This window comes from Macrobrachium nipponense, chromosome 1 (assembly GCF_015104395.2).
Source record: "Macrobrachium nipponense isolate FS-2020 chromosome 1, ASM1510439v2, whole genome shotgun sequence".
Classification (NCBI taxonomy): domain Eukaryota; kingdom Metazoa; phylum Arthropoda; class Malacostraca; order Decapoda; family Palaemonidae; genus Macrobrachium; species Macrobrachium nipponense.
Window position 1 is genome coordinate 131,541,556 of NC_087200.1, and position 20,000 is coordinate 131,561,555.

General features: G+C 35.4%; 2 protein-coding genes across 4 annotated transcripts in view; both read left to right on the forward strand.

Moving 5' to 3' along the window:
- Positions 1-2,185, forward strand: part of LOC135219632 (venom protease-like) — a 6,716-nt gene extending 4,531 nt beyond the window's left edge. For 2 of the 3 annotated variants that reach the window (XM_064256562.1, XM_064256560.1), the window contains exons 6-9: positions 331-499; positions 1,053-1,152; positions 1,331-1,500; positions 1,664-2,185. In XM_064256562.1, the coding sequence (XP_064112632.1) occupies positions 331-499; positions 1,053-1,152; positions 1,331-1,500; positions 1,664-1,831 (607 nt within the window). In that variant the 3' untranslated portion in view covers positions 1,832-2,185. The remainder of the gene's footprint in view (positions 1-330; positions 500-1,052; positions 1,153-1,330; positions 1,501-1,663) is intronic. The other variant, XM_064256561.1, reaches the window with a different exon arrangement.
- Positions 2,186-2,914: 729 nt separating this feature from the next.
- The window catches only part of LOC135219633 (venom protease-like), a 17,761-nt gene continuing 675 nt past the window's right edge, over positions 2,915-20,000 (forward strand). The window contains exons 1-8 of the mRNA XM_064256563.1: positions 2,915-3,265; positions 7,307-7,375; positions 8,177-8,283; positions 10,533-10,639; positions 10,815-10,980; positions 17,446-17,545; positions 17,852-18,021; positions 19,882-20,000. The exon at positions 19,882-20,000 is cut by the window's right edge and continues 675 nt beyond it. Coding sequence (XP_064112633.1) covers positions 3,214-3,265; positions 7,307-7,375; positions 8,177-8,283; positions 10,533-10,639; positions 10,815-10,980; positions 17,446-17,545; positions 17,852-18,021; positions 19,882-20,000 — 890 coding nt within the window. The 5' untranslated portion in view covers positions 2,915-3,213. The remainder of the gene's footprint in view (positions 3,266-7,306; positions 7,376-8,176; positions 8,284-10,532; positions 10,640-10,814; positions 10,981-17,445; positions 17,546-17,851; positions 18,022-19,881) is intronic.

A 20,000-nucleotide genomic window follows, 5' to 3' on the forward strand; every position in this document is an offset into this window, starting at 1 on the left:
ACCTTAATATTTTGATGATATCAGCTGCATCCGAATTTTTTACATTTTCCTGCAACAAGAACAGGTTTATATAAATCTATCTGCCATCATTTTCCATCACCCTGAAATGGATAAAAGGCATATAAAACATACTTCTGCTCGAAAAGCCAATTTGCTTTCATCGGGAACCGCTAGAGGCCATGAAAGATATAATCAATAGTTTGTCTTTTTTTTTATTATTTGTTTTTTATTCTTTTATTTCTTTGTGGAACGATTCCAGTTTTTTTTGTGTGTTTTCTAATATTCTTCTATGTTCGTTAGTTTCTGATCATACGAATTTATTCCTTTCAGGCCTATAAATGTAGTCCGTTTAGGGGAGCACGACTACAGAAACATGAGCGACGGTGCGAATGAGGTTGACTTCGACGTGGGGGAAAAGTTCTTGTATCCTGAGTTCAAGGAACCACAAGGATATCATGACTTGGCCCTGCTTAAGCTCGCCCGCCCTGCGCGCCTTCATGTACGTTAAGATGAAGAAATTTGATTTTATTGTTTTCCCATTTTCTGAGTCCATAAAAAGCTTCATAGTTTCTCATGCTATGGTTTTATTCAGAAGCTTTATATATTCCATATGACTTACGTTTTTTGGCTAATGACTGGGCTAAATTTACAATTAACAAAATAGTTATCTTAAATTAGAATTTTCCTAATACCATGACACCGTCTTTAAAAATCATTAGTTAGATATTTATGCCCTAACTCCATCTTTGTCCTACAGTTGTTAGAAATAATTCCTTTCAATATTATGAGAGCTGTGATAGTAGCAAAATACAATCAACTGCAACTACTGCGTAAGAAATGTGGCTCACGAAAATAATAAAATGAATATGCCAATTACCTACTGCTTCGGAAACCTCTTGCAGTAATTTCATGTTATTAGTACCAGATTAAAACTACCATTTTAGTTAGTAGTGTTAATCAGTCCAAAAACGGTCTTATCTTTTTCGAGTAAATAGATGTCAGTCCAAGTATGTATTACAGCATCAACAACTTGGAAATTTCTTTTCTTACAGAGGTTCGTAAATCCGGTTTGCCTTCCCTGGGGTGATGCGAGAAACAGACGTCTGTTAAATGAGAAGGTTTCTCTCACAGGATGGGGAGCTTTGGAATTCGGTAAGTCTGCTTATAAATGAGGAGACTGTATGAAAAAGTAAAGCTGAAAAATCTCTCATTATTAGTTGTAAGTTCGCTAATTTTGTAGCTAGTCATTCCGCGAATCTTTTCCATTTCATTTTCCAGTAAATAAAAATTCGAAAACTTTCGTATTCAAAAACTCGACTCTCTCCAATAGGTGGCAAAGGCAGCTCAATTATTCAGGAGGTCAACGTTACTGTATTTTCGACCTCTGTCTGTGACCAGAGTTACTCTACTTTGAGAGACTACAGGATTGTGTGGCCAAGGGGCATTGGTGAGACCGTCCTTTGCGCAGGAGATCCTCAAGGGGGCAAGGATGCCTGTCAGGTAAGGCTGGAAAAATGAAGAAGAAAAATTCACCACTAAAATTTAATTTTTTCACGTAAATTAATGACGAGTGCAATAACATTTTTCAAGTTTAACATGGCACTGAACCCATCATGCCCTAATATCAATCACCTAAAATTAAAACATTTCTCCTTAATTGCAGGGAGATTCCGGTGGTCCTGTCACGTACCTCAATAAGGAGAAGAAATACGTCTTGGCAGGAGTGGTTTCTCTAGGTTACGGGTGCGGCCTCAGCCAATTTCCAGGAATTTACGCCGACATCCGTCATCCGCCGTATCTCTCGTGGATCAAGAGAGTGGCATTCACGTGAAATGGCTTTGCTGCTGCGCGGAAACTTTAGATGGCGTTCTTTCATGATTAGCACGCGTTGAAAATTGGGAAAGACATAAATTAAAGGACTGATAAGTCTTATATAATTGCAAATGGAAGTAATCAACCGTTTGACAGCCCGGTTTTCTATGTTACAACAATATTGGTTATATTCCCAGATATTTATCGCGTTTTAAGGAATAAAGCAAGGAGGAGTATCTTATTTATCTTTATTGAAGAATATTTCGACTTGTGACTCTTTGGGCGCTATGAACCTTGTAAGTATGTATTCAATTCATATATGGATGTATATTTAACTGATGTCAGTATGTTGTGAAGTATACATTTTCCACAAGCATAGTTTGCTTTCCCTTTTACAGGAGATTTGCATGAAACGCGTCACGTGGTCTTAACCATGAGTAGCTAAATGAGGGTCTGCTTCAGGATAAGCACAAACAGCTGTCACACAATATTTTCTTTCCTCTGTGCTTGCAGTTACTGATCGTCCTCTTATTTCTAAATAAAATATTCTTACCTCGCTAAACTTGACAATTATTTTGGCCGAGCTAAAATGAGCCTAAAACTGATTTCAACCCAAATGAAAAATTGTTGCAAACATTTAGCTGGAAGACTAGAACTAAGATTATCTATTAGACCCGTGTTACCACGTACCAGAATCTGTACATAGCGAAATTTCATTGTAGTGAAAGGTTACATTAGGTAGGAATGCAAAATTTCGATAACTTAAAGAATCCATTTGCAGAGAAGTTGAAGATTTTTTTTTTTTGTAGTCTTCGATCTGGTGCTCGTGGGATGAATTATTATTTCATTAAATAAAACTTTGCAGAGTAAATAAGGTATATATAGCAAATACAGGTAAACACTAGGAAAATAGCACCATATTAGCGAAAACATCATCATTATTTTAGCATAACAATGCGCTGAAATACCATCTCTTTGGTTAAAGAAAACTGCTGAAGGGCGTAGACGGCTCGCGTTGCACAACAGTAGGAAAATTCCTATTGCGTCCTCCTCGGGGTATCTTTAAAGCCAATGCTGCAAGTCATTGCACATTTAATGAAGAATTATTTCACTTATTTAACACGTGGAAAGTTCAGATTCATTGCAGAGAAGTCGACTGTCACGAAATAAGAGCTCTTTGGAAGACTGAGGAAGTTCTTTCGTTATTTTTCAAGGTCTACTTTTCTCTCTTTGTGGTACTTGGCATTTGCTGCTACGGATCCGTCAGCCTTCAGGTGTAAGTTCGTTCAGCGACCTAGTCACTGAGTGAAGAAGGTGGACTGTAAACTTAACTGGGAGTATTCAGTGTCAAAAACATCTACTTGGAATCCTGGGGTAAATTGTGTGTTAACTGCGAGTGTCATGAAAACAATAATTTTGTTCATCTGTCTTCTGTGCGATGCTTGGGCACAAGGTATGATTCTTTTTAAAATCATTCGTATTTATGTGTACTTTTTTATTTATTTATTTTTCTTTTGGAATGTCGATGATAACCAGTGAGTAGAGCCTATAATTAACCCCGGAAAGTCAAAGATATATATATATATATATATATATATATATATATATATATATATATATATATATACATACATATATTGAACCATTTACTGATTTAGTGGCTGTTTCAATGAAAAGAATACCATATGTCTTAAAAGCAAGTCTTTCTTGCACAATCTCTTATTTATTCATAGCCTTAATATCTTGCTACAGAAATTTTAATTACTTTTTGAAGTTTATTTCATTCTTTTGCTTGGCGAAGTCTTCTGCTTACACAAATTAAGAAAGGTAATACCTGCCCCGCATCTAGTGTCGCAATAAGTGTTTTGAAAATTTCCTCTGCAAAACCTCAACCAACAATTTTCGTTTTCGTCTGGTTCTACGAAAATAAGTTATGTCATCTCTGATACTAATCGTCTCTGGCTCGGGATTTCCGTTGCGCCAACGGATGCTCATGATGATAAAAAAGTAACGGACACATTAATCGCGAGGGCATAAGCTATATTTACTTAACTAAATTATCATAATACTGTTGGTCTATTATTATTATTAATTACACCCTGTACAAACAACACCATTCCCTTAGTAATAGTGGTCATGGTAAAAGCATGAATCGCAATTAAAATGTCCAATAGAAAATTAAAGAAAATGTTAGAAACATAATATTCATTCTGCACGATCGAGCTGAAAACACAGATGCTAAAGAAAACGAAACTGTTGAGGCAAAGTTACGAGAGACGATAAATGTCTAACCGTGGCATGACAGGCGAGATAACCGACCTACGTACGACTGCGGTACGATAACTGCAGCTTCCCATAGGTTCTCTTCATAAGCTTTTAGGACGAAAGAAAAAAAAGTTATTGTTAGCTTGCAGTCTTTTATCCGTGCGTTAAAGAATGCTCCCCTTAACTTGAAAGTACAGATAATCGCAGTGCACACACTCACACACACACATATTATATATATATATATATATATATATATATATATATATATATATATATATATATATATAGATATATATATATATATATATATTATATATATATATATATATATATATATATATATATATATATATATATATTATATATATCTATATATTAATACATATATCTATTATATATATTATATATATCTATATTATATATATTATATATATATTATATATATAAATTATATATATATATATATATATATATATATAGATATTATTTAATATATATAATTACATCTATATATATATATATCTATATTATATATATCTATATATATATTTTATATTATATCGCTTCTCAGTTGTATATAGAATGATCCACAGTAATATACTTGATTAACTAAAAAGAATGTTTCTATTTTTACAAATACATTTTGTCTTTGTATATTCCTCTGTACACACACACACACACACCCATATACATATATATATATATATATATATATATATATATATATATATATATATATATATATATATGCACTCCTAATTATAGTTAGAAATTAAGTTAGAAAATTAAACCAATATTTACATTGCCAAGGATTCTATATTTATAAAATTCCATTATGCACAGTTTTGAATCCTAGTTGATGCAGCTGTACTAATCAGTTATAATTTCCTTTAGTTATATGAGTGACAAAACTGTTATCTTCATTATATATGTGTGTGTATTTGTAATTATATAAATAAAGAATAACAAGTAAGTACATTTATTCTTTCTTCTATGTACACTCAAAGACAAGGCGTATGTTCCTTTACAGTACACCCACGTAATGACACTCTGAAATATAAAGACTTGTAAATTAAGTTGAACCAAACGGTTACTTCGTACTCACCGGTACTACTGATTAGTAACACAATCTTTGTGCCTCGTAGCAAGTTATAATGGTTTCTTGACAGAACAAACTAACCAATTGATATAATATTAAGAACACTCAAATTGTTTCTTAGTATAAGAATTTGTTTATAGAAATCCGTTGGCTTTCCCCTAAAAAAGGGATTTCCTTGGCCTTCTGTCAACAAGGGAACATCATAGACAATTTGAAAAAAGGAAATTACTTCTGCCGAATAATAAGGGAATCCATCTTGCATGACAAATTTACTTTAAGTCTTTTTAATGATTGGCTCTGAATGGTCTCAGAAAAAACATTGAAAATGTATTACCTTCTGGGCCAATATAAGTGAATTTGATGAAAGGTCTTATATATATATATATATATATATATATATATATATATATATATATATATATATATATATATATATATATGCCAATTCTAGGTATTATTTCGTACCTTTACGTAAATGGGGATATAATCCACAATGAAATTATGTAAAATACTTAGGTAGTATTATATAGAATATATATTTCTTTGTATTTACTGTATAAGACATATATATTTATATATACATATATATTTCCTTGATATATATAAATTATTTTAATATATATATATATATGTATATGTATATATATATATATATATATATATATATATATATATATATATATATAATATATATATAAAATGTGTGTGCGTGTTTGAGCGTGTGTGGATGCGCGCGTGAGAGAGGTATTTGTGTAAACGTGGAAAAAAATATTTTTTAAAGAAAGTTATATAAAATATATATTTTCTTTGTATTTACTGCATAAGAAATATATATTTATATATACACATATATTTTCCTTGATGTATAAATTATTTTAATATATATATATATATATATATATATATATATATATATATATATATATATACCTGTGGAATTCGCTTATATACTGAAGTCACGTGCATCTACCGTGATTTTTAAGCATACATATATATATATATATATATATATATATATATATATATATATATATATATATATATATATATATTAAGCAAGTGTCTCACTTTCCAGATATTTTCTTTTGAAAAGATCGACACCGTTTGCCAGTTGCCCGGGGGAGGAGGGGAGGGCCGTGCACAGGACCAATTACTGTGTCCAGAGGCGTACGAAAACTTCCCCCAAGTGAGGCCCACGATTTGTGGATTCAACAGGAGAATTCCAGTTGTTTGTTGTGTCCCATCAAGACAGGTGACTGTCGCTGTTGATAGTGAGACAGAACGCGCGCGTTTGTCTTATGAGCTTAAATTGCTAAATGTTACTTTATGCTGATGTGATAATGTACTGCCGCGTTCCGGTGGTCTTTGGGTTTACATGCATACATGCACATATATATATATATATATATATATATATATATATATATATATATATATATATATATATATATATATATATATATATATATATATATATATATATAAGCGAATACCACGGGAAAATGATAGTCAGAAATCCAAGCGCTTTCGTCTTTATTCCTTGACGATGTATGAATAAAGACGAAAGCGCTTGGATTTCTGACTATCATTTTCCCCGTGGTATTCGCTTATTTATGAAGTCAGTGCATCTACTGTGATTTTTTAAGAATATATATATATATATATATATATATATATATATATATATATATATATATATGTATATATATATATATTATATATATATATATATATATATATGTATATAATATATATATATATATATATATATATATATATATATATATATATATATATATATATATATATATATATATATATATATATATATATATATTTGTGTGTGTGCATAACAAAAAGCCCCCTTTTTTATTAACAAGAAACTTAATAAAAAAAAGCATGAATTAATCATGAAATGAAAAATATAATTAAAAACATTTTCTCTCAATATCTTACAAATGTAAATTCTGGCCATGGCATTAATCTAAGTCAAAGAGTATGAGAAACTACACTATATAAAAAAATAATTGTCCTTTTTCCCCTTTTAAATTGTTAAGAACGCTGCAAATAATGTCCTCATAGCCACCCCTCAAGCAGTTTGTTATGATTAATATGTGTATTATTCAGGTTCCGTTGATCAGGTTCCTCCCACGATCCCAGAGAATCTTCGAATCTCTCCTCCTAAGGTCGACTTCGGTGAGTATTTTAGCATGGAGATATGATTAAAACGAACCAGTAACAAAAACAGGTGAATGGTCATTGGGAGATAGAGAGAGAAAGAGGAGCTTTTGTTTACCTCATTTGCATTCTCTCTATGCTACAGTTTATTCCATCGTCCGTTTACTAAAAATGATGTTATTTTACTTCATCGTTAATTCCCACAAAACTTATTTTGTCTACTCTTTTTTACTTATATCAAACTCACCATTGCTTGCCTCATGGTAATTTCTACCAAAATAAGTTTTTATTCATAGTTACTCTTGCCCTCTCCGTCGTTATGTTTCAAAAAAGAACAACAAAATTAAAACATTTCCCTTCAAACCACTAATCTATTTTCATTGTCATTCCACAAGAGAACTTGTGTTTACTTCATCAACATTTCCCTCCAAATTTCCTTTGTTTGCTTCAACATCATTCCCTTCAGAACTTTTTTTTCTATCTCAACGTCATTTCATTAAGAATTACTTTCTTTTTTTTCATTTCCGCATCATTTCCCTGCGATCGAATGTGCTTTCCATATCATTTCCTCAAAGGTTTGCTTGTTTCTTTTACTGGCATTCTTACTGAAACAAATTTTGTTTACCTTGTCACCACAAATTAGCTTTTGTCTAACTCGTCGTCATATCTCATAAAAAATAATTTTCTCAGCTTTATTGTCATTTCAATGATCTCCAACGCCTTTTCCATCAATATCGCTTTTGCCTGATGCGTCGCTTTTGTTTGTCTCATGGTCATTTTACTCAAGATGGCTTATGATGACTTCATTCTCATTTCCAGATTGTGGCAATTCCGACCCTGAAATTATTTACGAACTTGAAATAACCTGTCCCGGGTGTATCGGGACCGGTGGTAAACCTGCGCGAACTGTACTTGCAAAGTATTCCGTAAGTATTTGTCTTGTAACTGCAAGTTTTACCACGATTATCCTAAGGCTTTTTGCGTTTGTTCCAGATACAATGAACTTGGCTTTAATAACCAGGGAAGGAGTGAGCAAGGGCACCCAAGATGGAGGTGAATTGTGTAGTGTTTTCAAAGGGGTTTGACATGTTGGTAAGCTTGATACATGCATATATATTGTGGCGAAGTGCCAAGTATCTGGTTACTACACTTATCAATCATTAAATGAGTACCTCACAACAGCCAGACACCTGAACCTTCATCACAGGTACTAAACGACTGAATACTCTAAAGGCAACAGTAATCCCTTAAACAACTTACCTGTATTGCAGAAAATCAGACTAAGTTCATCAAAACAGGTGTGAGGTAATCTTGTAGGTAATTAAATTAATCAAAGATCATCACTCCATCAACACCTTTAAAAGTCTAAGTTTTTCCCTGATTCTAACTCACTTCAAGTAAATTGAAGGAAAACAGCTTAATTACCACTCTGTTTCTACTTAACATAAATATAATCATATTATACCGGTGCAAAAGAAAACACTTATAAAAATTTTAAATACAAAAATTTATGATCAAACTCAAAATTTATAAGTGAAATTCACAATATCAGGGAAAATTACTGTTACTTGAAAACAAAGCAGTTTAATAAATTCTTGAATTAATTAAGTAAAGTTAAATCAAGTTAATTTATCATAAAATTCAAGAAAATTAATTCAGTCAAAATTCAGAAGTGTTAGGTTATAATCAAAATTTGGAAATTAATTCACAAGTGCTAAATAACAATAAAACTTAAAAAGAATTCTAAGTAAATGCAAATTAAATCACAAGTGTTAAATTCAATTAAATGTGCAACGATAAAGTAATGAAAATAACTAAGTTAATTAAATTGTGAATGCAAATGAAAACATAGAAAAATGTGGAAAATACAAAAATTGCAAAAAAGCACCAATCACACAGAATATAAAATAAAAACACGCACTTCAATAATAAAATGGATAAATGCAAAAAAAATCACTTCAAATGAAACAGACACAAAACACAAAAATTTGCAATGTGGAAAAATTGAAATTGTTTCACTCAAACCATTGTAACTATTAGTTTAAATTTTTACCAAACCACTGTTACTATTACTTGCTACTAATAAAAATATAACAAACTTTACCTTGGTACCAATTTTCTCTCTGCTTCAGCTTGTTTCACAATTTCACCAATTCATAATATTGCTCAAATGAAAATAAAAGGCGCCATTACATACTTGTACAATGTTTGTTCAGATTCCACAAAAAGCACTAAATAATACTAAATAACTCTAAGAAATCTCAAATCTGAAATCTACAGGTTACGAATGACCATTCAGTAAGTATTAAATCTTTACGTTACTTTGAAATCAAAAGTGCCATGCGATAGAGAGAGAGAGAGAGAGAGAGAGAGAGAGAGAGAGAGAGAGAGATATGAACGCAATGCAGTTCTAAGCAACAATGAAGTCTCTTCCTTACGGAAGCTGAACAGTGAATATCACACAAAACGTTTTTCACGTGGTTATCGACAAAGAAGTCACAGTCATGTATGTAGTATGTTCAACAAAGACACATATTTATCGAAACTTCTAAGTCCCTTATCAGACTTGATGAAAGATTTCCAAAACACAACGGAGATCTCGAGATCTCTTTAATCAAACGTGGTGACAGATTATGGTAACAATTCTAGCTTGGAACGGACAAAGTTAATCTCTCTCTCTTTCTTTTCATACCACGTTATATATACTTTTACATTATGGTATGCGAAATCTGAACACACATTTTCAGACATCCTATAACTCTAAGCTAGCTAAGGAATCTGAAAAATGTTGCAAAACTCTATTCTAACATTTCATACAGTCTAGGAGAAGATACTTACGTTTTGAAAGTAGCAACATATATATATATATATATATATATATATATATATATATATATCTATATATATATATATATATATATATAAAGAGAGAGAGCTAAGGACAAAGGAAAAATAAAATGAGGAGTGCCAAGCATATTTGACGTAGCATGGTAAAAACACCGAGAATATCTAACAAAGTAATCATAAAAACTGAAAAAAGAATGGAAACAAAACTATATATATATATATATATATATATATATATATATATATATACATATATATATATATATATATATATATATAGAGAGAGAGAGAGAGAGAGAGAGATTTGATCATTTCGTCTCTTTATCAGGCCCTACTAGGAGCTGTGGATGCTAGTGGGTCAATCGACTGGCTTTGCTCAGGTGTCCTTATCAACCGCCATTGGGTGCTGACAGCCGCTCATTGCTTAGCTCACAAGTAATACTTTATCAGTGCCGTTTCTATAAGAGAGACTGATATATAGTTTAGCTTAAAATAAGATGCTCATTTATGAAAGTCTTTAAAATAGATCATAGGAATCCAAACTTTCATGGGCATAAGGGGTAGTAGGCTACACGTATTCAACAAAAATACATGCTCTTATAATTTTCAGCATCAGTGTTGTGCGGTTAGGCGAGCACGACTACAACAGTGTTGAAGATGGTGGTCATCCTGTCACCTTGGGTATTGAGGAAAAGGTCATTTACCCCGAGTACAAGTTTCAAGAAGGTTATCACGACCTGGCTCTTCTGAAGATGTCAATCCTCCCGTTCTTTACGGTAGGTCCCATGCCTGCGGGAAGTTCTTTGCTTCAGGTTTTATTTTTTTTTCCGTTGTTAGCTTCAAAATTATTGTTCTGTTGATGAAAAACTGAGGGAAAAAGTATTACTGAATTTCAACTTATATCTATATAGAATGAAAGAATATTATTATCTAATTAGTAAGTTTTGTAAGCATTTTTTATATATATCCATATGGGATGTTTTACAAGTCGTTTAAATTTCATAATAAACATATTCACTGATTCCTTAGGTGAAGGCAAGTTTATCATAACCTATAAATGTGTTTTGGATATCGTTTTCTTAAACAGATTTATACAAATCATTAAAGAAAACTAACCGTATTATTAGGTAAACTTTAGTATTATGAACGTCATTATTAATCTTGCGGGAGGTAGAGTTTTATCTTTATTATTATTATTATTATTATTATTATTATTATTATTATTATTATTATTATTATTATTATTATTATTATTATTATTATTATTGTACTTAGGAAGCAGACCCTCTCTCATGCATACTGTATTAAAAGTAATGGCTACTTCAGCAGCGTTACACTTGTAGAGATTCTTCTCTATTTTACGAATAGCGGCTTTTTCCGTGCTACTTAAACAGGCTAGTAGAGCGCCTATAGAGGTTATGATCAAATAGTGTCAAAACAGGTGTATATATTTGAATTTTATAGATAAACTATGATACCATAGTCATCAAAGTCCTTAACGATTCTCTCTCTCTCTCTCTCTCTCTCTCTCTCTCTCTCTCTCTCTCTCTCTCTCTCTCTCTCTCTCTCTCTTTGTTTCTTAACGCGAGCGTTTGTCTGGAGCTGCCAGACATCCTCGGGCTGGGGAGCTGAGGGTGGACTGATCTTGGTGTGTTGTTGTTTTTGATTTAGCTGACCTTGTGTCAGCACGAGCTCTTGCTCACAGAGCAGCCCGTAAAAAACTTGGTGTTGTTGTTGTTGTTGAAGGTTAAGCTGGCATAAATGCCAGCACGGGCTCTTGCTCTATGAGCAGTCCGTAACAGTAGATGTGATCTGGAATGAGAAATGATGGTGGTTATAAATGAAAGGAAAAAAAGGACAGGCAGGGTTACAAACCCCATTAAACCTTACGGTACCCATCAGTATGAGAGAAAGTTTTCCAGCAGAGAGTCCTGATTGAGTGTTAGAAATCAGGAAGGAAATGGAAATATTTTAGCTCAAGAAAAAGCAAGAAACTCTTTTGGAGAATACTCCAAAGAATTCATCATTCTCTCTTGTGGAAATTAAAATTTCCTATGTCATATTGAATTTTAGCTGCTTATTCGAATCGAACAGCAGTTGCTTTTGAATGAGGATTTTGTATGAGGTGTGGTTGTATGACTTCCAGCAGTGCCTTCCTGTCGACAGGTTTCCCTGTCAACTTCTCGAAGAGAATAAGTATCCTTCTACTGTGATTGTAACACAGTCACTGGCTGTTTCATCTCTCTCTCTGCTGGCACTGGCTGGAACTCTGGAGGAGGAAGGAGTTGGAGTTGGGGAACAGGTGAGGGAAGGGAGAGGGTCGGTTTTTGGAGGAGGTGGGATGGGATTTGGTGAAGGTGATGGCACAGGTACTCTTGGTTTCGGTGTGTAGTCGACTTTCTTTCTTGGTGTACGACGTTGTCTATGTGGTTTTGGCGGCAGTTGTTGCTGTGGGTGCAGTGGGTATTTGCTGTGGCTTCGATGTCTCTTGTTTAGATGGCTTCAGAGTCGGCTCCTTGGGGGGAGGAACGCCTTTCATCCTCGCAACTCGCTCCAATCTTGCAGTGCAGCGCTTGTTCCAGGCATGATGTTGGCTGGAACAATTCGGGCATTTGCTGGTCACTTCTTCACCTTTCTTGTAGTTGTCAAGGCATTGTTTGGTGGGGTGTGGCTGGCTGCATATCCCACACTTCTCTTGTCCTTTGCAGCGGCTGCTGTGATGCCCAAACTTTTGGGCATTTGAAGCATCGTAGGGGCTCAGGTGTGAAGGCTTCTGTGGGGAAATTTCCCCATACTCCGAGGGAAACATGACTTGGATATGTCCCTTGAAAGTGGCAATGACCTTTTTCGTCGGTTCCCCCGATTTTCCGATACATCTCCGGGCCTCTACGACGTTCTGCAGCTGAAGGATCGGTTCTAGGGGCAGGCAGGTCGGGAACTTGCAAATCACAGCCTTCTTGATCCGTTCATTTGGATCAAGGAACTGGAAAGTAGTGTTCTTCTTCAGGAACTCGGCTGTTTCTCGGTCTTTTGGAGAAATGATCAAATCTGCATTCCTGTTTGGTTTAACAGTCATTTTTAAATGCTTATACTTGGCTTCCAAGTCTGCTATTAATAAGTAAGCAGACTTTTCAGCACTTGCTGTGACTCGAAACTTAGGAAGTTCAGTTCCAGCAGAAGTAGTAGGAGTGGTAGTAGGAGCAGTAGTAGTAGGAGCAGTGGTAGGAGCGGCTGCTTGGAGTGGGGCATCCCTACCCGTCTGGAATCTCCTCCTGGCCTTCTTCTGTCGGCGAACTGTCGACCATTCGTCGGCAATCGTGTCAGATTCTGTGACACAAGGGCTTGGCGGCGCAGAAATTGCTTTTTCAGGAGCTGGAGGGCTGGTTGGAGGGTCCTCCTCTGCCTCGCAGAGGCAAGAGGAAGGAGCGTCCAAAGGCGGCCAGTGTAAGTCGGCGTCGTCGCTGGAGACTAGTGTCCAAGACATCCTCTGTCTCTTACTCTGGCAGAGAGTGTGTGTGAAAAAAAACTTGGTGTGGTGTCCTTCCTCCTTATATTTGGGGTTGACAGCAGGGGGGGTCTGCCCCATGCTGATCTCCTATTGGCTGGTGGCGGTGAGTCTTCGTTTTCATTGGTGGCTTGAGCCAGGTCTCAAGCCACTTTCTCTGAGTCGATGGTTGCGATGCTGCAGATCCTGCAGCCGCCTCCTGAGCGGGGCGGTCACATTGATGGGCGTTGCGCTACGCTGTGGGACGTCACGGCTAATTTGATTTCCCTCTGCTGCAGGAGTACCTCGTTCGGGGGCGTTGTCTTCTATGGAGTTGTCGTGATCGGTGGTGTCATTGTTGGTAGCAGGTCTTCTCCTACTCGTAGGGAGGAGAAATTCTTCCTGCGTCGTATTCAGTGTAGGTTTTATTTGCCGTGACGTCCCACAGCGTAGAGCAACGCCCATCAACGTTACCGCGCTGCTCAGGAGGTCTAGACGGCTGCAGGATCTGCAACGTCGCAACCATCAACTCGGAGAAAGTGGCTTGAGACCTGGCTCAAGCCACCAATGAAAACGAAGACTTACCGCCACCAGCCAATAGGATATCAGCATGGGGCAGACCCCCAAATATGAGGAGGATGGACACCACACCAAGATCAGTCCACCTTCAGCTTCCCAGCCCAAGGATGTTTGGCAGCTCCAGACAAAAGCTCGCTTTTAGAAAGAAAGAGAGAGAGGAGAGCCTTTACCTTACAGCCCTTAAATCTTGTTCGGGTTGCTCCAGGTCCCTCAGTGTGAGGCACCTTTAATGTCTACCAGAGAGTTGCTAGTACATCTTCCGGTATATTTTGCATCTTCCAATCTTGGATGGTCTGGGATGCAGTTTAGATATTTGTCGAGCTTATTCTTAAACACATCTACGCTCACTCCTGTTATATTCCTCAGATGAGCTGGCAACGCATTGAATAGATGCTGCATTATCGATGCTGGTGCGTAGTGGATTAATGTCCTGTGTGCTTTCCTTATTTTTCTGATATTTTTAGCTCCATGATGTTTTCAGCTATTCCTTCTATCTGTTTCCATGCCTGAATTATCATGTAGCGTTCTCTTCTCCTTTCTAGACTATATAATTTTAAGGATTGTAGTCTTTCCCAGTAGTCAAGGTCCTTAATTTCTTCTATTCTAGCTGTAAAGGACCTTTGTACACTCTCTATTTGTGCAATATCCTTTTGATAGTGTGCGTACCATATCATATTGCAATATTCAAGTGGACTACGAACATATGTGTTCAGCTTTTCTTGTTTTGAAGTGCCGTAACAACATTCCCATTTTTGCTTTACATTTTGCCAATAGAATTGCTATTTGATCGTTGCATAACATGTTCCTATTCATCATCACACCAAGGTCTTTAACTGATTCCTTATTTGTGATTGTCTCATTATTAGGTCCCCTATATGCATATAGCTTTCCTTTTCTGTCTCCATAGTTTATTGATTCAAATTTATCAGAATTAAATACCATCCTATTTACCTCTGCCCAATCATATACTTTGTTAAGGTCTCTTTGTAGCGCGTTCCTATCTTCAACACAAGTAATTTCTCTACTTATTCTTGTGTCATCGGCGAAACTACTCACTACCGAGACCATAATATTACTGTCTATGTCTGCAATCATAATAACAAACAGTAATGCAGCTAACACCGTACCTTGTGGCACACCGGAAATTACCTTAGCTTCATCCTGATTTCTCATCGTTTGCAATAACTATCTGTTTTCTGTTGTGTAAAAATTCTTTTAACCATCTTCCTACTTTATCCACTATATTATGTTTTCTAATTTTCTTCGCTAATATATTATGGTCTACCTTGTCAAAAGCTTTTGCAAAGTCTAGATAAACCATGTTGTCCTATATTAGAGAGAGAGAGAGAGAGAGAGAGAGAGAGAGAGAGAGAGAGAGAGAGAGAGAGAGAGAGAGTGAAAATCGTTAATGACTTTGATGACTATGGTACCATAGTTTATCTGTAAAACTCAAATATATACACCTATTTTGACACTGTATTTGATCATGACCTCTATAGGCACTCTACTAGCCTGTTTAAGTAGCACGGAAAAAGCAGCTATTCGTAAAATAGAGAAGAATCTCTACAAGTGTAAAGCTGCTGAAGTAGCCATTATTTTCAATACAGTATATTATTATTATTATTATTATTATTATTATTATTATTATTTTCTATCAAAGTTATCCTATTTGGCTTGATGGTTTTTATAGTGCGGGGTTTCGGGTTGCATCCTGTCTCTTTGGAGTCCATCACTTATGTGTTGTTTCTAGGAGTACACTCATCTGCATGAGTCCTGGAGCTATTTCGACATCTAGTTTTTCCAGATTCCTTTTCAGGGATCTTGAGATCGTGCCTAGTGTTCCTATGATTATGGGTACAATTTCCACTGGCATATCCCATATCCTTCTTATTTCTATTTTTCAGGTCTTGATACTTATCAATCTTTTCTCTCTCTTTCTCCTTTACACTGGTTCCAATGGTATTGCGACATCAATGAGTGATACTTTCTTCTTGATTTTTTCAATCAAAGTCACGTCTGGTCTATTGGCACTTATCACTCAATCTGTCCTGATACCATAATCCCAGACCTTTGCTACTGCAAGGTAGCTGGTGTTTCTTGCACAGGCTCCAGTGGGGGACTTTTGCTACTGGATTGTGCCCCTTTATATTATTATCATTATTCAAAAGATGAACGCCCATTCATTTGGGATAAGATCACAGGGGCAACTGACTTAAAATCCAAGCTCCCAAAGAATATGGTGAGCATTAGAGTAACGGGCAGTAATGGGAAATACAGAAAGAAAGCAGAGATCTGTCATTAACAAAGAAAAATAAATTAATAAAAAGTAGGATAAGCAATAGTAAATCATCAAATATAGGTTTGTCCTTACACAAAATATTCAGATAACGCCTTAGAGTAGTGACTCAGCCATCTATTAATCTCAAGAGCACTTGCAGGAAGACCAATCCTACGTTTTACAGTCAAGGAATCGAAAGACCACTTTGGAACTGAGCTGTGTGACCGACATCCTGGAATCTCGAGAGAAATGGAGATGCTGATAGACGATATCTCGTCTCTTTGATGAGGAGATGACTAACAGCCGGATATGTGGGGATGAAGTTAGAAAATGATGCTGGGGAAATGTGAAATTTCATGGTATCTGCCGCCAAGCCATGGAATCTTCGCTGTAATCTGGGGCGTGTAATAGTCTACTCACATACGTAATTGTTGAAAAACGGAAAATGCTATTATTTCATAATTTTCTGTGTAATTTTGTGACAGTTCGAAAGTTTTCAATGACGGAGGGGCAGCTAGTTCACTTACTAACTGAAAATATCATTCAACATAATCGCTCATTTTGAAACGTGATTTTCCATTGCTTCTTTTCAGACATAGCTTTATCGCGGAAAAAGATGTTTTATCATTTCAGGAGTGTCTTGTAAGTCAGTTTATTCTGAGTAATAACGCTGATAATTACGTACTGCTATGAATATTTCACCCAGTTTAGATTATCGCTGCGGTGAAATCGTATCATCGGTACCTTTCACATCTTGTTCTGAGTACTGGGACAATTTCCCATACAAGTTTATTCCTGAGCTAACAGATTTTAAAAACTTAGCGCCAGAGTGAAATAAAAATTTAAAATTCACCTTTTTATAACGAAGAATTTTGTCAATAATCTATTTTACATTCACAGAGGTTTATCAATCCAGTCTGTCTACCGTGGGAGAATGAAAGAAACGCAAATCTCATAGGAGATACGATATCACTCACAGGATGGGGAGCTACCGAATTTGGTAAGTTCAAGAGGAAACGAACCAAAATACGTAGATATTTTTCTCCTACATCCTATTTACAAAGGAGTGAAGAAGAGTAATTTTAGTACCATATTATGCTGAATACTTGCTATAACTTTAATTTCGTAGTATTTAATCCGATTTCACTATTTCTGCACCGAAAAGATTGTGCAATAGTTAGTATTTCTTCTTCTTCTCCTTCTTCTTCCCAGCTGGTTCCCATTTCCATATGGGGTCGGCGTTTCGGATGAGCAACATGTAGTATTTATGCCTGAGTAATTTTCAAGGTTATAACTTCTCTAACAGGTGGAGTAGGGAGTTCAATTATTCAAGAAGTCAATGTGACGGTGTTCCCAACCTCGGCCTGTGATCAGAGTTACTCCAGTCTGAGAGACTACGAGCTTGTGTGGCCCAAAGGTATCAGGGAAACAGTCCTTTGCGCAGGAGACCCTCAAGGAGGCAAGGATGCCTGTCAGGTAGGATTGGAAAACATCGTAAGGGAAGATACCGGCGGAACCGAATGTGGGTTATCAGCCATCATTACAATAAAGTAACTGTTATTTATTCCCTAATGCGGAATGACTCAACTGAGTCTTTCACATATTTCAGATGGACATTTTTCGCACAGATACATAAGAGTGTCCAGCTGACAGACGTTTGTCTTCGAATATTTGAATCATGAATGCAACGTCTGCCAAAACTGCCACATTTTAGATGTTCCGTTCACCCACACACAAGTTCTATAAGAATCATATAAGCCTCCCTTCATTAACAATAATTCTCATCTCTGTCTGGTGTCCTGTCTTGGTTCTTTTTGGCACAGGGGTTAGCATGCTCTGGCAATCTGGCCACCCCTTAAGACACCTAAGACACTTTCTAAGACTGCCTCTTCCTATGCCTCCAAAAACAACTACATATTTAATTTATGTTTACATCACATCACACAATACCTTTCTTCAATGGATCATTCCAACCATTTGTCATTGAATTTTTCACCAATGCTGAGCTTTTGAGCATTTACTCATTCATTGACATCTTTCTTGTCAATAGTATTTTCATTTTTATCATTTACTTTTGTCTCTCGCGCATCGTTTGGAACCGTATCAAAATGTGATCATTCGAACAACTCCTTACATTATTTCACCCTTCTTTTCCTGAGGAATTCTTCTTATATTCAAACTTCTGCAAGGATTCCTCTGACTTGTGTAACCCACGCTGTGATTCATCTCTTTAATCGTCTCTCTTCTGTTACACTCTCTTTGTGGCTTCCATTTGTATCTATGAGCTCATTAGAATTAACACACACATTTCAAAATTTTACTTCACACGAACGCTCCAAAGTTTTTCATCGGCCCTTGCAATTTTCTTTATCATCACGATACTTTGTTTCACTTGTAAATTTAGTGTTCAAGTTCCATGCTAGATATTTCCTCTTATTTTTAGACCGAGAAGGTGTGGAGACCTTTTATATCATTGTATCACGTTTGCTTTTGTATTACGGAAATTACACTCTCATCTATATGAACATAGTGGAGAATAATTTTTTCTTTAGAAAAGCATTTGGTAAGCACAGAAACACACACACACACACACACACACACACACACACACACACACACACACACACACATCATATATATATATATATATATATATATATATATATATATATATATATATATATATATATATATATATATGTGACTGGTAAAAATGTTCTGATACAACAGAATTCCATATAACAAAAGGAGCCCATAAAAAGCACCAAAATATAGAAAGTAAGTGCTAAATTTCAGAGACTGATATCTCTCTCTTCAGGTAGATAATGAATGAGAAAAATTATAGAAAAGGCGGTATTTATACCGAGAGGTCCATCCACAGGTAGCCGATTTACAAGGTCAACCCCGCTGATAATTTCTCTTTAATCTTCTTAAATTCTCATTCATTACCTACCTGGAGAGAGAGACAGTAGTCTCTGAATTATAGTATTTACTTTCTGTATTTTGGCATTTTTATGGGCTCCTTTTATTAGATATTTATATATATATATATATATATATATATATATATATATATATATATATATATATTTATAATATAATACATATATACATATATACACGCATATATATATATATATATATATATATATATATATGTATGTATGTATGTATGTATAAGTACGTACATAAATAGGTACAAACATTATATAAATGGACACAAACACACACTCGCACACACACATATATAGTGTATATATATAGAGAGTAAGCTGGTGTAGCCTTAAAACTTTAAATGTTTTATCCACTGGAGTGACTTTTCTCCTTTAAATCCAGGGGGACTCTGGCGGCCCAGTCACATACCTTAACAAGGAGAGGAAGTATGTCTTAGCTGGAGTGGTTTCCAGAGGTTATGGGTGCGGCCTCAGCGAGTTTCCAGGAATTTACGCCGACGT